The sequence below is a fragment of the Budorcas taxicolor genome, chromosome 15 (genome assembly GCF_023091745.1).
Source record: "Budorcas taxicolor isolate Tak-1 chromosome 15, Takin1.1, whole genome shotgun sequence".
NCBI classification, from domain to species: domain Eukaryota; kingdom Metazoa; phylum Chordata; class Mammalia; order Artiodactyla; family Bovidae; genus Budorcas; species Budorcas taxicolor.
Genome location: NC_068924.1, coordinates 23,251,573 through 23,267,779, shown reverse-complemented (window position 1 = coordinate 23,267,779; position 16,207 = coordinate 23,251,573). Strand labels below are relative to the sequence as shown.

General features: G+C 53.6%; 1 protein-coding gene across 9 annotated transcripts in view; it reads right to left on the bottom strand.

The window, feature by feature from the left end:
- Nucleotides 1-661: 661 nt before the first annotated feature.
- Nucleotides 662-16,207, bottom strand: part of NCAM1 (neural cell adhesion molecule 1) — a 364,422-nt gene continuing 348,876 nt past the window's right edge. For 2 of the 9 annotated variants that reach the window (XM_052653337.1, XM_052653338.1), the window contains 4 exons: nt 6,192-6,399; nt 4,505-4,621; nt 2,742-3,542; nt 663-1,266 (listed from right to left, as the gene is read on the bottom strand). In XM_052653337.1, coding sequence (XP_052509297.1) covers nt 1,155-1,266; nt 2,742-3,542; nt 4,505-4,621; nt 6,192-6,399 — 1,238 coding nt within the window. In that variant the 3' untranslated portion in view covers nt 663-1,154. Of the gene's footprint in view, nt 1,267-2,741; nt 3,543-4,504; nt 4,622-6,191; nt 6,400-16,207 lie in introns of all 9 variants that reach the window. The other 7 variants (XM_052653342.1, XM_052653343.1, XM_052653336.1 and 4 more) reach the window with 6 other exon arrangements.

The window sequence follows — 16,207 nt, the reverse complement described above, 5'->3', positions numbered from 1 at the left end:
AAAATGTGTGTTCACCAAGACCAGCCCCAACTATACAATCTTCTCTGCTTCATTCAACAAAGCCTAAGAGTCCTTCAAAAGGAAGGGTGGGGACGCCTGGGGAGCAGATCCTTTTCACGGATACAGGCAGGTGGTCGCTAATCAGAAGTGGTCTAACCCCCAAGGAAACAAGCAAACAACAAACAAACGGAACCGAAAACCCGAAAGCAAAACCATTCCAGAATGAGATGGATCTTCACCTGAGTCCCACACAGGCAAAAAATTTCAAATCAGATGGGGGGAAGAGCCACTGTAAACAATTAGATTTTGTAAAGTTGTCCTGGGAGGATCCTACACCTCTAGGCAGTATTTGTAATTAAAAAAAAAAAAAAGGCAGCTATTTTACATGGACATCGAAACACAACTGAAGTCAAACATTTGTCAACTTGTAAACACTGGAAAGCAAAGTTGGCAGAAAGAAAAAAAAAAGGAGAAAGAAAAGGAAAAGAAAAGAAATCCGAATACTGCAAATTGAGATCTACCCCCAGAAGCTGCATTTGGCATTCTTCCTACAAAACAAGAGTCTATGTGGGAATTGAATTCAGCTAGGAAGGGTGATACACTTTGCATACTGAACAAATACAAAGTGAACAGAAATTATAACTTATTTATGAGGTTTCACAGAGTCCAAACTCGACTGAAAGTAGAAAAATAAACTTGGACTTTGTTCATTCGGTTAGTCTTAGCGTCTGGAAGTTATTTCTCTGAACCCGGTCTGTGCCGGTTCGGCAACACCAAAATCCTGAACCTAGATTCTTTTTTCTTCTGAGCTTCCTAGATTCTTAATTTGGGGTCCTTTTGTTTGATTTTTAAATGGTTTCAGGGAACCGAGTGTCCTAGTTTGGCTGTGGGTTTCACGTTTTTGTCTCATTTTCTTACAAGTGAGTGCGCAACAAAGGAACCCTTTCTATAAATCTACAAAAAGGAGATCCCATGTTGATCTGCTTAGTTTTTTTTTTTTTTTAAAGGCAAAAGACACTAGAGGAATGAAATGTGTGTGTGTGTGTGCGTGTGTGTGTGTGTGTGCATGTGTGTGTGTGTGAGATATTGGAGATGCTCTGGTGAAGCTGTTGTGTCACTTTTTATTTTGATCTTTGCTGGTGTCTCGTCACCCATCACGCTTTGCTCTCATTCTCCTTTGTTTGTGTGGCATCGTTGGGGACCGTCTGGACTTCGGCTGGCGCTGGCTTCGTTTCTGTCTCCGGCTTCGCTTCTACGGGACCCTTCCTGCGGAGAATCGGGAAAACAGCACTGAGATCACCGTGTGCCGTAACCCACCCTCCAGCCAGTCCCTCAAAAGAGCACTGGACTCCAACTTCAGCTGCATCTCCGGATCACCTGGAGTCTCTGAAAATCACTGACCCTGGGCTGTGTCCCCAGAAATCCTGATCTCCTGGGGCAGAATGCGGTGACTTTTAAAAGCACCCAAGTGGCTCTAGATGTGCAGCCAAAGTGGAAAGCCGCTGAATCAGAGGAAGGCGCCCTTCTAGCCCTGATCTGATGTGGTGGGGGGGGGGGGGGGGCGGCGGGTCCAGCTTTACCTGGAGTGTGGAAGTGTTTCAGGAGCAGCCTCCGCTCACCCTGCACGGCTGCAGCAGCAGCAGCTGCCCAGCTTGATCTAAACGCTGTGTGTGTGTTGGGCTCCCCGGGACTGATTCCAGGGGACCCTCTGCAAATCACACTTGCCTGTCTGCAGGCCCACCGCTCAGTGCTCTGCCTTTCCTGGTGATGCCCCTGTAGGGCTTTCCCCGCGCAGGATAAGAAGATGCTCTTTGTTACCATGGCAGTTTTCCATGGGGGTCTGGTGAGAGGCTGGAGTGGGCTGCCAGGCTCCAGGGGAGCTGAGTGCGGTTGGATGGGCAGGGCCATCCTTTTATTTCCCGACAGACTCAGGGTTCCTGGTGAGGATCCCCCCTGTGACTCTGGGTGGCAGCACCCCAGCTTATCTGGGTGCAGCCAAGGAGCCTCTATAAAAACCTCCATCCGACTCAGTCACTCTTGGCCTCAGTCGGTCCCAGGAGTGAGAAGCTGGTCTAAGGACGCATGAGAGGAGGCTAAGACTTCAGGCCCAGCTGGCGCCCCTGCATTTTGGCCTCACATTTAAGAAACCTGTACGCTGAAGGACATGGTCTTGAACTTGGGAAACCCGGCCCTCATTCAGGGCTTGGGAGCTTGAGTCTCCCCAGTCACTCGGGGCAGAAGCAGGAGCAGGTGGGTGTGTGGGCATCCAGGCTAGGGTGTCTCGGGGGGCTTCTGGATCAAATCCTACCCACCCCCTACAAGCCTTGGGGTCTGCCTCTTCACTTCCTGCACCACTGTGCCATGCTGGTGGGGACTTGGCTTGGCCCTGGATGACACCCCGCCTGTGGGCTCTAGGGTGGCCGATGAGGGCACCTTGGCCTCTTTAGCTCACTTCCCAAGCTATGCTCATCAGCGACCCAAATGCAAGGGCTCCTCCAGGGACAAGAGATGCCACTGCTAGGACGATAAGGATCAAACATAATTAACACGGCCTAATTAGTAAGCAGGCGGCTGCCTGCCTGTGCCCCGCTCTCTGCCTTGGCCCAGCCCCTGGCTGACAGTCGCCTCCGAGAAGCCCTGCATGAGGCTGCAGACACATCTATCAGGGAGGACACAGCACAGCACAGACGCACACCACCACGGGACACCACCCGACGACAGCGGACAGAGAGAGGCCGTACTCGGTCTTGGCTGGTGCAGGCGGAAGAGAGCCGTCGGCCGTGGAAGGAGCAAGCTCAGAGGCTTGTCCACTGGCCCCAGCGGCGGGAGCAGGAGAGCCCAGGGCTGCAAAAACATCCTTGGCAAGGTCAATATCTGGGGTCTTGAAGTTCCCTTCGTCCATTTTAAAGTCCTCGCCCTGGGCAGGGTTTGTGGTGCTGACGGAGGCCGCCTCGCTCTTCGGGCTGGCGAGGGCCCTGGCGGCCTCGGGTGGGCTCTTCGAGGCGCCGGGCTGGGTGGGCTCGGGGTCCGGACCTTTGGTGCCGGGAGCCTCCTGCTTGGCCTGGGGGGCTTCCGGGGCAGGGGCCGTCGGGGCAGCTGCCAGGGGACTGGCTCCCGACGGGGAGACGGCCTTGCTGGCTGGAGGGGCCTTGGGGGCCTCGCCCGCGCTGGCCGGGGTGCTGGGGCTGAGCACGGCCCCCTGGGTGGCCAGGACGCCAGAGGACAGGTTGCTGGCGGCCGGGGCTGAGGTTGGAGGGTCGCTCAGGTCAACGAGAGGGGCGACCTTGGGGGCTGGGGCCGGGGCCGGGGAGGCGGCAGTGACGCCGGTCCCCTTGGACGGGGTGGCCTGGCCGGCGGGCACAGAGTTTGAATCAGGGGTGGCCGCGACCGGGGGGGCGATACTGGAGGTCAGGGTGGTGGTCTCACTGGTGGGGCTGTTCTGAGCAGTGGCAAAGGTTTCGGTGATAGTGTCAGAGTTAGCGGTGACGGTGGTGACAGAAGGCAGCATGTCCTCCACAGTGGCTGTGGTGTCAGCAGGCAGCCTGCGGGGAGGACAGGAAGTAGAAGAGATAGACAATGAAGCTGAGACAGACAGAGAAGCCAAGAGCAGGCGGAGGCCGAGGAGGAGCCGAGGGCGGGCATGCGGGGACACACAGGCAGGACGCAGGCCCACAGAGAAAGGAGGACACGGGAGGCAGCACACGCCCAGGCGGGCAGAAGAGGACACAGGAGACGACAGAGAACGTGGCGCCTGGCGGGGCCTCTCGCCTTCCTCCCTGCCACCTGCCTGGGGCTCCCTTTTCCTGACACCTGCAGCAGGCCCTGTTCGCATCTCGACCCGGGGAGAGGCCAGCTGAGCTCAGCCTCCACCACCTCAGGCATCCGAGGTCCCTGGGGAATCGGGTCCAGCTGCCTTACAGACAGGGGCTCCACGTGGCCCCTCAGGGCTGGGGCGCTGTCCAGCCAGAGATTCTGCCCGTCCATCAAACTCCATTCCCTTCAAACCCACGGTACCCACGACAGCCTGGCATTCATGACACCCAAAGCTGGACGTGCCTTCTGACTGGTGGTCCTCAAGGCTTAAGAGACCAGGAGGGCCAGGCTTTACCAGGTCCCCAGCTTCCCTCACCCTTTTAGGAAGAAATGCAGAAAACCCTAAAATTCTTGGAAATCCTAAACAGAATCTAAGCTCTCTCACTGATATTTGTCTCCTTGAGTCATTTCCGGGGTGTGTGTGTGTGTGTGTGTGTGTGTGTATGTGTGTGTGTGTGACCTGGGCCCAGGGTCTAGGGATCCCACTGATGCACAGAGCTCTTTAAAAGGTCACCCACAGATAGGACCACGAATGCCTCCTCTCTGAGGAGAGTGGGGTCAGGCATTCCTGGCCCAGGACTCCAGAACTCTGGCCGGTGATGCTGGGCCCGGAGCCGCGGGTGGTAAGCACGGAGGTGTGGGTAGGGTGCTGTGGTGGGTGTGGGGCTCTGCCAGGGAGGGGCCCACGTACTCGGGCTCCGTCAGCGGCGTGGTCTCGTTCGGCTCCGTGTGCTTCCCTCCGTCATGATTCGGGGTCCGCTCCTCCTCCGTTCGCACCTCCACGATGGGCTCCTTGGACTCGTCTTTCCTGTGGAGAGAGCTCCGCTGGTTCCATCCCGGAGAGCTGGGGGAGGCAGGGGGCTTCCAGGGAAGCCAGCCACACTCAGGTACCTGCGCCCAGCCCCAGGCTGGCAGGGGCGCGGTGCATCCAGACCCAGAGCCCAGTGCTGCATCTCAGCCCCTATTCCTGCCAGCTGTGTGACCCTGAGCACCTCACTCGCTCAGCCATGCCTGTGTCCCCACCTGGCAAAACGGGGCAAGTAACAGTCTCCACTTGCCTAGGCGTTACGGACATCAACTGAGACAATGAATATAAAGTACTGAGGAAAGCACCCGGCGCAGACTAGTGCTGAAGTCATCTATGTGTGTATACACGGTAAATACGTACATGCATACCTATGTGTATATGTAAGAATGAACACGTATATCATGTACGTACATGTGTAAGTATATATAAGTATACACAAGTTTATGATGCATGTATATATTTAAGTATATATATATAAAGTACTAATGTACATGAACACCTGAGTATATACATGTATATGATATATATAAGCATATGTATATGTAAGTTTGCACACGTACCTGTATATGTGTGAGTATATGTAAACACACACACATATATGTATATGTAAGTATTTACACGAATATGATGTATGTATAAGAATATGCACATGTAAGTAACACGCATGCATACATGTGTGTCTACCTATATGGACTTCCCTGGTGGCACAATGGTAAAGAATCCCCCTGCCGATGCAAGAGACTTGGGTTCAAGATCCCCTGAAGAAGGGACCGGCAACCCACTCCAGTGATCTTGCCTGGAGAATCCCCCACAGAGGAGCCTGGTGGGCCACAGTCCATGGGGTCACAAAATAGTTGGACATGACTCAACTTCCTAAGAGACTAAACAACAGCAACGTATGCATATATGATGCATGTACGTGCACATCCTATACGTACACATGTGACATACGTAGTGTAAGTACAAACACATATGTGCATGAGTAAGCGTGTATACAATGCATGTAAAAGTATATGTCTATGTACACGTATGTGTATACACAGTGCCTGGCATGGGTGGTGCCAACAACCTATTTCCTTGCTCTGTCCCTTCTGGGCTGGCTGCAGCTCAGCCCCACCTGGTGACAGTCTGTGAAGGTTCCTCTATTTGGCTCAAGATCTGTTTCTCCAGAGATGCTGGAGCACAGCTTCTGTCTGGATCGTCCTCCAGGAGGACAGGCATTCTCATCTGTTTTGGTCACTGTGTCCCCTAGTGCTTGGTGACGGTGCCATGCCCATAGCAGCTGCTGCTCCGTGAATATCTGGTGAGTGACAGGGCATGGATGGCGGCACGGCAAGTGGGTCTCTCTAGGGCAGCTCCCCTCCAGGCTAAGCTCTGACCACACCTCTCATTTTGACCTACGTAGGGAATTTCTATGAGATTCTAGATATGAGGTTGGGTTCAGGTGTCTGCTTTTAACATTTCTCTAATGCCTCGCTTCCCTTAGGGTTTGCAATGGGAAGGCTGAGGTGGCTCCCTGATTGGGGCCTGGGCCTGGGTGCTTAGCAGTGGGGGGTGGGTTTGCACTCACGAGAAGGCAGCTTTGCCCTCCTCCATGTCCTTGCCCTTGGCTCCGGGCCCGGCTTTGCCACACAGGTTGACGGCAATGCACATGAGCAGGCCACACTTGTTCAGGAAGTAGCAGGTGACGTCCACGGCCACCAGGAGCAGGACGAAGGTCACGACGAGGATGCCCACGATGGCGCCAGTGCTCAGGCCCGAGGTGGGGCTGCCGTTGGCTTGGGTGGGAGGGAGAGAGGGATGGGGGTGGTTAGTACCTGGAGATACAAACCCGGACCTGCCAAGCAACAGCCCTGGGGGTGGGGTAGAGCCCACTGGATGGCCGCGGCACTTGGGTCCAGGGTGCCACCGACCCTGGGCCTTTTGGGGTTGAGACATCAGGGTCTCTTCCTATCTTCAAGACAGAGGAATGGCAGCCTGCTCTCACAGATCAGGGGATGGGGCACAAGGCAGCCACCAGCCAGGACAGGGGCCCAGACCGGCGCCATGTCTCCGCCTCTGCTCTCAGCCCACACTCGGCTGGTCTCCCCAGGAGCCCAGGGGCAGGGTCCCAGACAGGGGCAGAGGGTCTCAGATGGGGGAGCAGAGGGTCCCCAGGGCTCCCTTTGGGCTTGTGGGGACATCGGGGACAAGATGCCCCATGCCTTGCTGCTCTTTAGGAATTGCTCCAGAGGATCTCGACTTTGGACCACACCTTCCTTCACTGCACTAGGAAGATGAATGAAACCCGCCTGTTCTGGAGACATGGGGGTCTCCCCAGGCCCACCGAGCAAGGTAGAAGGTCTGGGAATACTCACCATCTGGGAGCCAGGCCCACTTGGATTTGACTTCTGGAAACTCAGCAGACTCACCCAGAGATACACTCCCGCAACGGCCGGCTCACTCACACGGGACACGTGCCCACCACAAGACAAACGCACCCTCTCACATTCGAGCAACGCCCAGCATCCCTGCTCTGGCTGGACCCACTCGAATGACCACCTCTGTGTCTTACTCCCTGGTGTCCCCCTAGAATTCTCCAGGGCCCTGGGCTACTCGCAGTATCACGGAACGACCCCAGGCTCAGCTCCAGAGCAAGCCCTCGTGGTTCGTGCTAGCGCTTGCGGTGAACCCCGGATTGCCTGGTGGTTCCCACCAGCTTCAGAAAGGCAGAGGCTGTGCTGAGGGCAAGCAAGGACCCATGCAGAGCTCTGTGGAAGCCAGTGTGGAACCATGACCTCAGACTGAAAAGTCTGTTTCATTTTCCTCTTCTGGGAGGGCAGGGTTCCGCCAGGACAGCAGTGTCATCCCACCACCAGACCCTGTCCTCCAGATCCACTGGGATGACCCGTCTGCGGATGGGAGGCAGGGACTGTGGCCAACATGACCTGGTTCTCCCTGAGCCTTTGCCTGGAGGGCTGCTGGCCACATCACACACCAGTTCACGGAAGGAACAGGTAACCCAGGGTGATAGAGATGGAACACATCCTCTTTCTGCATTGGTCTGTGTTCCTGGGGGGCTCTCTTTGTGCCCCAGAGCCCTGCTCAGGCACAGTGGGGCTCCTTCAACAGCTGTCCCATTCTGATGGTCCTTATTTCTAACTTCAATTCAGGGTCTGGGCCACCGGCCAGCAGGTAAGAGATAACCACTCACAACCTAATTTCTACACCAGAGGAGCTGCCTAGGATCTTGAACATTTTGGCCTCCTTTGCTTCCCAGGCCCTCGCCAGGTTCTCCCACTGGCCCCTTTCAACCCTGCACTGAAGACATGGCCTGTTTCTCAGGAAGACCCGAGTCTGGAGACCGGCTCCACGCTCAGGGCACCCGGCTCCGGTCACTCTGTCTCTAGGCTTCGGCAGCAGGAAATTGACCACGGGTCCCTACGGTCAGCTAGAGCTGGTCTCCCCAGCACCACACCGTCCACTCCACCTCTCTAAGGTGCTCACACATCCACACACAAAAGAAAAGAAACAGCGATGCAGGCCTTCCTGGCCTTCAGAATCCCAAAGCTGCTTCCCCGAACAAGAAGAAATACGGCCTTGGGTTTCCTCCCCATCCCATGACTCAGGGCCAGAGGCCACTGTGGTCTCCTGACTTCCATACCCAATAGGTGTTAACTGTCTACTTCCTGCAGAAGGAGCCTAAGGTATTACTGCGGGGAAAGAATGTCTGTACTTTTGGACTCAAAGGCCCTAACACCATGTTCTGAGGTTGATACATAAATATAGTTTTAGGGGACTAGTCACGTCTCTAAGGAAGGAAAACAAACCACCGCCAAGTGGTCTGTGTGGGAGAGACAGCCATTATCCACCCATGCCCTGGGCTCAGCAGACCCTCTGGAGGGCTGCATGGCTTGGAAGGCCAAAGCCAACATCACGAGACATTTGGGGAAGGGCCAGGAGGGCTATAAGACTGATATAAAACAGAAGGCAGGGCAAGAGGTCTTCCCTCTCATTTGACATAAGATTCAAATTGCTTTCCCTGGTCTAAAATGTCCCACATGTGCGGTGGACTCTCCCACGCCTCTGACTGGCATAAGTCAGGGCACTCTCCACCCATATCTACCACATTACTCTGTTTTATTCCCTTCTTGACTTTCCAGGTGACTTAGTGGTAAGGAATCTGCCTGCAACTCAGGAGATGTGGGTTCAATCCCTGGGTCAGGAAGATTCCCCCGGAGAAGGAAATGGCAACCTACTCCAGTATTCTTGCCTGGAAAATCCCATGAACAGAGGAGCCTGGTGGGCTACAGCCCATGGGGTCATAAAAAGTTTCAGACACAGCAACTAAACAACAATTTAGCAACTAAACGACAATTCCCTTCTTATACTATTTCCATCTGCCATTTTCTTTTCATTGACATGAACAGATTTTTTTTTTTTTTTTGCCACACCGTGCAGCATGCAGAATCCTGATTCCTTGACCAAGGATTGAACCCACACCCCTTGCAGTGGACGTGCTGAGTCTTAGCCACTGGACGCCCAGGGAAATCCCCATTGATGTGCTTTTTGTTTGGCTGCCCCACCCTCTTGAATATCCTAGCAGGCATATTTGTCTCTGTCTACCTCTTGTTCCCCCAGCAAGTAACACAACTCAACTTACAAAAAATATTTACAGAATATTTGCTGCACAAATGAGCAGTGTTTAGCCTTGGAGATGAGAACTCTGCCTCCAAATACTTAAATATATGTCATGAGAGGGGAGAGGCAGTCTCAACCAGGGGTCCCAGGGGATGGAAACTAAGGGGGTGGCAGGCAAACTTCAGCTCAGATGAAAACAAAAAACTAGCAAATAAGAGCTCTTCAGACATGGTGTGCGCTGCCTCAGAAGATGAGCTCCCTGCTGCCAGAAGCATTAAGCAAAGGCTAGAAAATCCCTTGGTCAGGATGCTATAATGCTCTGGGCTGAGGTTCCTGCACTGGGCAGGGCCTGGGATGGAGGATGTTATCAAGTCCTCTTTAACTCTGAGAGCCTGTCATTGCATGTTAGATGTCCCACAGTCCCCAGCAAAGGACGCAGCTCCTGCTAAGTCACTTCAGTTGTGTCCGACTCTTTGGGACCCCATGGACTGTAGCCCGCCAGGCTCCTCTGTCCAGGGGGATTCTTTAGCAATACTGGAGTGGGTTGCCAAGACCTCTTCCAGGGGACCTTCCCTACCCAGGGATCAAACTTGTGTCTCTTATGTTTCCTGCATTGGCAGGTAGGTTCTTTATTACTAGAGCCACCTGGGAAGGCCCCCAGCACAGGATATAGGTTCCCTAATGTCCGTCACCTCCACAGTGTGTACCAAGCGGGACTTTTTCCTGTAAGACTGAAACACTTAGTAGGCCCCATCTTTATTCACAGATTCTTGTGATTTTTATCTCTAGTTGAAAAATAAATACCTTTTAGCATAATGTTTCTCTACTTGCAGCAGAATTCCTGGGACACTTTGTGAAGAATTCAGATTTGGGGGTTCCCCCACTCTAAGAAATCAGAATTTCTGGGGTGAGGCTCAGGCTCAGGATTTGATCAAGCATCCCAGTGATTCTTATGCAACTAAGAGTTTGAGGACCACTGTTTTCTAGGTTTTTCTCATCCTTGCATTACGGTAACAGTTGTTCCTATGACTCACCACTCAAGGATGAGCTGTGTAATCTTACCTGGTAGCCTTAACATTACTGATGTATTTGAAGGATGGAAAGAGAGCAAAGACTTACCCCCAAGGGATCACTCACTTTACCACTAAGAATCTAGACTTACAGAGGAAGTGAGGTGCCCCTCAAGCTGAAGAAAGGGTATGTGGTGCTTTTACAAAAAAACGTAAGTAAAGGACACTTTTTTGTTGTTTTAGTCACTAAGCTGTGTCCGACTCTTTTCAACCCCATGGACTACAGCCTGCCAGGCTCCTCTGTCCATGGGATTTCCCAGACGAGAATATTGGAGTGAGTTGCCTTGCCTTACTCCAGGGGATTTTCCCAACTCAGGGATGGAACCCAAGTCTCTTAGGTTCTCCTGGATTGGCAGGTGGAATATTTACTACTGTGCAATCTGGCAAGCAAATAAAAGACAAACTGGGATGGCAATGAAAGAATATCCAAGTCAAGCCAACATTCATTACCTCTCGGTGGCCTTTACAGAATTGTTCAGTTTAGGAAACCAGAAGGACAAAGGTTATCTCCTACATATTGCTTAACATTTTACAAAAGGAAAAAGAAAACAACTTCTGAGGTCTCTGCGTGACCTTCCCCGACCTCTCTGCATACAAAGAGTGCCTCTTGGGAGCAATTTCTCCGCAACCTCTGGGCTCTGAGCTGCCCTGAACCTTGAGGCTATGATCTGGGGCTGCTCAGCGTCTGTGGTTCCTGGTCTAGGGGGCGGGTATTGAACAGGGACCTGGCTTGCCCAAGATTGAGACATCCAAGTGCCTACGCTCTTAAATACCGCAAAATGAGAAGCCGGTCTCAGCCCTGGCAGATGACCCGGGGCCGCAGTCACTGCACCCCAGGACGGCAGTGCAGAAAGACGTGCCCGTCTCCCTCCTCTGACTCTCAGAACCATTAAGCTGAGGTTCCGGTTCACTCCTGAACCCCTTGTCTGCTTGTTTCTTCCCAGACTCTGATGAACAGATGGCTAGGTCTTGGGGCTTTCAGGAGGCGTCCAACTAAGTGTGATGATAAACAGAGTAGGGTCTGCAAATGAGCACCTTCTCTCTGATTCGCTGTCACCGGGCCATTCTGTGCAGCCTTTGATATGAAGTTGTAAAGGGAGCCGTGAAATCGGGAGAACGTGCAACAGAGTTGTGTGTCTGGTGGCCCAGAGCGTGCCTCTGACCCCAAGGTGACCTTCTCAGCTCTGCAAGGACACTTTCCCCTCCCCCATCTCCTGGGGGAAAGTCCAAGGAGGCATGACCCCACACAGCAGCTCTGACTTAGGAGAGCTAAGAGAACCGAGCAGGGAAAAGCAGCTCCAGCGGCTAGACCTCCACTCAGTGGGTTGCAAGTCTGGGGTGCCATTTAAAGGGTCCTCTGGGGATCAAAGTAATCCACGGGGCCCTGTGAATGGAGGCGAAGAACTCTGGCAGGATACACCGTTATCAAATAAAATCCAAACACGCTGGTGAGCTCACATGAACTGTTATTTCCTTTAATAATGCAAAGGTGTAAACTTCATCAAGGCCTTGCTGATTATCTGCACAACAACGTTAGCATTCTTATTAGTAGAAAAACGTGATCCAAACCTGCCGTATAAATACTCCAAAAATGAGCAGAGAAGCCCTGTGGCGTGTGGAACGTGGGCAGCGCTGAGCCAGAGCAGGGATGGCTGAGCGGGGTGGTGTGCGCGCGCTCCTGCAGAGGGAGCCGTCTCAGAGGCTGGGGGCCACAGCCACCATGAGAGGGGGGGTGTGCCCAAATGCTGCCCCCCCCGAAGGGCATTCCTTACAAACCAGGGGCCTGTCTGAATGGGTCCAACGCAAGGACACCAGCTGGGGTCTGCCTGGCCCAGAATAAGCTGAGGAGACAGGTTCATGGACGTCAGGCTTTCCCACACTTTAGGCCCCCGCAGTCCCTTCAGAAACACTGGCTCGGGCCCTCACCTATAGGACTGGGATGGGCTCTCCTGGGAGAATATGTGACTTCCTCCCAAGATGATATCAAGAGGGGGACCCAGCGATGGGTCACCGTGCGAGGACCATCTCGTCCTCCTTTGCCCTCGGGATGGCGCTGGGATTCTACGCTGGGCCCAGAGGCACATGTGCCTCTCTGCAATCCTCTCCTTGTGTCTAAGAGCCGTGTCTGCTCCTGCTGCCCCGGTGGGGCTGGAGGTGGAGGACCCCGGGGAGAGAGGTTTGTGGCAGGGCTGCAGGCCGACGGGGCTGGGGCGAGAGGCACTGCCCGGCCTCACTGATGGGCAGCGTGGGGCCTCCAGTGTCTGCACGTGACCCTCTAAACTGTCAATGCCGAGGACACAGGACTGTTTGTGCCCAGCGACTTGGGCAGTGTCACCCTGAAGATCATAGGATCACAGTTGGTTTCCCAAAGGGAAAGGCTAGTCTTCGAACGTTAAAAAACAACAACAGAAGTAAAAAAATGAAGGAACCAAACAGAACAAAAATCAAACTTCTGTGGAGATGCTCAGAGATGAGACATGTGGAATGGTATGTGACCACAAGAAGGACCCCTGAGCACAGACACTGATGCTACTGAATAGGAATCTCCACGGGGACTGTAACGAACACATCCCCCTTCCTCTTGTGGGCACGTGGGGGATGGGGTGTACCCCAACAACAGAGGAGCAGCTGGCTTCCACCAAAATTTGAAACACGTCACTGAAGCCACTGACAGATGTGGTGGTGGCGGGGGGTGGGCTTAGGGACACTCTGGAAATGGGACTGGCTGGCTGATGGGGTGGCAGTGGGGCTCAGGTTAGGGACACTCTAGAAATGGGGCAGGCTGGCTGAGTTCTGATTCATCCACGCTCAGGACTCGCCCCACCTTCAGCTCCACTGAGCGTGTGTGGGGAGGGGTTGCGACTCAGGCCAGGCTTAAAGCAGATGCTTCCGACCTGGGGGACTGCCACTTAGGCAATAGGGTGGGTCACAGCTGGACCACATCTGCTGAGACACGAGGTCCATGGCTGATCTTTAGCCAGGCAGCAGGGGTCACCCCAAATGGGAGACACGACCTTCCAGAGCCCACAGGTGCTGGGCACGTCCTAAACAGCGCCTGGTGCTGGTTATACTACCAGGACCAAAGTGCCTCCCAGAATGTGGGATCAGCCCCAGAAAACACCTGACTAAGTCGGAGTTCTTCCGCTGTCTGGGCAACATGGCAACTGAACTGTGCCCATCTGGCCAGCAAAATGCTCTGGTGGATTGCAGCGGGCTTACCATGGGCACTGAACGCAAGCAAAGCCAACTACTTACTGCAGGGCAGGGGAGGCGCACGGGGTTAGAGTGGGGACGCGGGTGGCTTTAACTGTCTGATGCGAGCTTTAGAGGGCACCTAGAAACCTTCCTCTGCTACATCATCTTCAGTTAAGAACCAAAAATGCGACCAGTAGCAGCCATGTAAAGACTCGTCTGTAGGTTTTTACAGACAAGGTTTTTACGTGTAAAAACCTAGCGTAATGGTTTTTATATATATACAGGGTCTAAAGAAAAGAGCTCCCAACATTTTTATACTCTGCGAAAGAAAGGGGCAAACTTTGTAGGAAGTGGCGCAAACGTTATCTGTGGGTGGGAATAACATGTCTGGAGGTCCAGCTTGTTTCCAACCTCCAGACCTTCCTCTTCCACAGAGAGCTTGTTGGCGTGGCCGTGGCAGTCCTGATAGATTCTTCCAAAGGAGGGGGGCACTGATCATTCTCATAGGAACTGGGCTTTTAAGCAAATTTAAATTTTCGTGTGTGTGTGTTCAAGTTCCTAACAGAGCAAGAGAAGAGTCACTGCAGAGAAAAGCAATGAGACAAAGGTGTAGGATGCGGAGGAGCCTCCCAAGGTCGCTGCAGGTGCCAAGCAATGGGTCCCCAGAGAGAATGTGGGGTGTTGTTTAAAAACAAATGTGGCAGTGGGGATGTCCCAGTGACGTCCAAGGTGGTATATGCGACGACAGACACAGGGAGGGGAGGGGGAAGGAGGAAAGAGGAGGAAGAGACAGAAACAGAGAAAAAAAATAGATAAAAAGAAAAAAAATTAGGTCAAATACAGAGAATCCAAGAATCCAAGGTTAATTCAACTTTGTAAATTAAGCTGACAAAGGTTAGAGAACTGAGTTCAGTGCGGTATTATCACCATAAGGCCAGTTCCGCAGCTCAGCAAGGCCACAAGCAGCACAGCCGGGTGAATTCAGGGGTTAGGGGTCAGCGAGCAAATGAAATTCAAGTGAGAGAACAGAAGCCTCCACGGTCAAGTACAGGAGTCTGATTAGGAAAGTGTTACCTTTGATAAGGGAGGTCTCTAAGTTACAGTCAGGAGCCTTCAGTCTCCAGAGCTTTTGACACGTGGGGACAGAAATGTATCTGATTTCTGGTCTATGCGCATCAAACTGAGCACAGGGACGGGGCTGACTTCTCAGCGAAACATCGGACTCCTCTTCCTGCAGCACAAGCCCACCCCACGCCTGGCGGTCTTAAAGGGGACCTAGTTCTGCGCCTCTCACCTCCAGCGCCCGCTGACCACAGAATTCCACCATCAACGTGCATCTCGTAATTCAGAGGTGTGATCCACAGGTCCCAGAGGAGAAGTCTTAACCAGGCAAGTTCTTGCTAAGACCTGTGCAGTAGAGCCTGGAGCCCTGGTGGGCGAGGTGAGCAGCCCGTCCTCCCCATTAATGGGGCAGCTGGGAGATTAGCCAGAAGGGCTCTGATCATGCCATGGGCAGGACTCCCCAGAATTTCTGTATCTGAAACGCAGTGGCCCCAACTTCTCCAATCCCAGGAGCTGATGCCGCTGGCAGTACCCCATCTGGGGACCCAGCGTGTTGGAATCACCACCTACGGAGGCTTACCCGAGGAAATAGATGCCAGCAGGACTGTTTCACTGCAAAGGAATCACTCGGGCTTCTCACTCCCCCAGCTCCTAAGTGCCCCGTAAGAGCCGAGCGGATCTGGACACGCCCATCAGACTGTCGATATCAGGGAAAAACTGACCCAAGAATGCAGAGACAGAAAGGGCAGAGGACAGACAGGGCACCTCTGTTCGGAGAGCCTGCGCATCAGTGAGGAGACCATCGCTTGCAGTCACACCCAGATACCATGGCATCATCACTGACCACGTGGCCAGTGTCTGCAGAGACACGCCCGCCCTAGCCTGTGCTGAGGGGTCTCCCTGCCAACACGGAGGGGAGGACCATGGATGCGTCTCATCTGTGGCCGCCAACTCCCTGGGGGCCTGCACACGTCTCTCAGACACACACACACACACTCACACACAACCAACCTTCGGGGGATCACACACTGATCTCATTTTGCGGCTGCTCGACTAACCCACTGCCACACACACAGCCCTGTGTCACTACTGTGACATGTCCCTTCTGGCCTCTCTCCCCCTGGGATGAGTGATCATGACCACTGAGCTGAGAGCTAGGGGGCAAGTACTCTGGACAGGACAGACAGGATGGCAGCCAAAGGAAGGCCACCAGGAGGTTGGGGCATCTTCCTATCCAACTTGGATGCTGCCCAGAGTTTTTGGGGCTCCCTCTACTAAGCTGCAGTTATATGTTCTGTGCCCACCTCTCCTGCTTGTGGTCGGTATGTGGCTGGTCAGGATAGCAGAGAGGGACGATGAAGATCTCTTTCTGCTCCATGGGGTTTGGTCAATGAGGAGTCTGGCCATCAGCAGCAAGGTAGCTGGGCCAGGAAGCAGAACTCTCACTTTATTCCCGTACTTGAGTTGGTCCCGGATCCCTAGAGATGGATCTGCATCTCTTGGAAGGGATGCATCTCCCATCCTGGTCTCTAGCCGACTGGACTGCCTTTCACAGATGGGGGTTTCCAGCACCTACATTCTCCACTTGATCTTTTTCAAGTGGCTCCATTTAATCTTTGTTTCAATTGTGAGGCCCTTG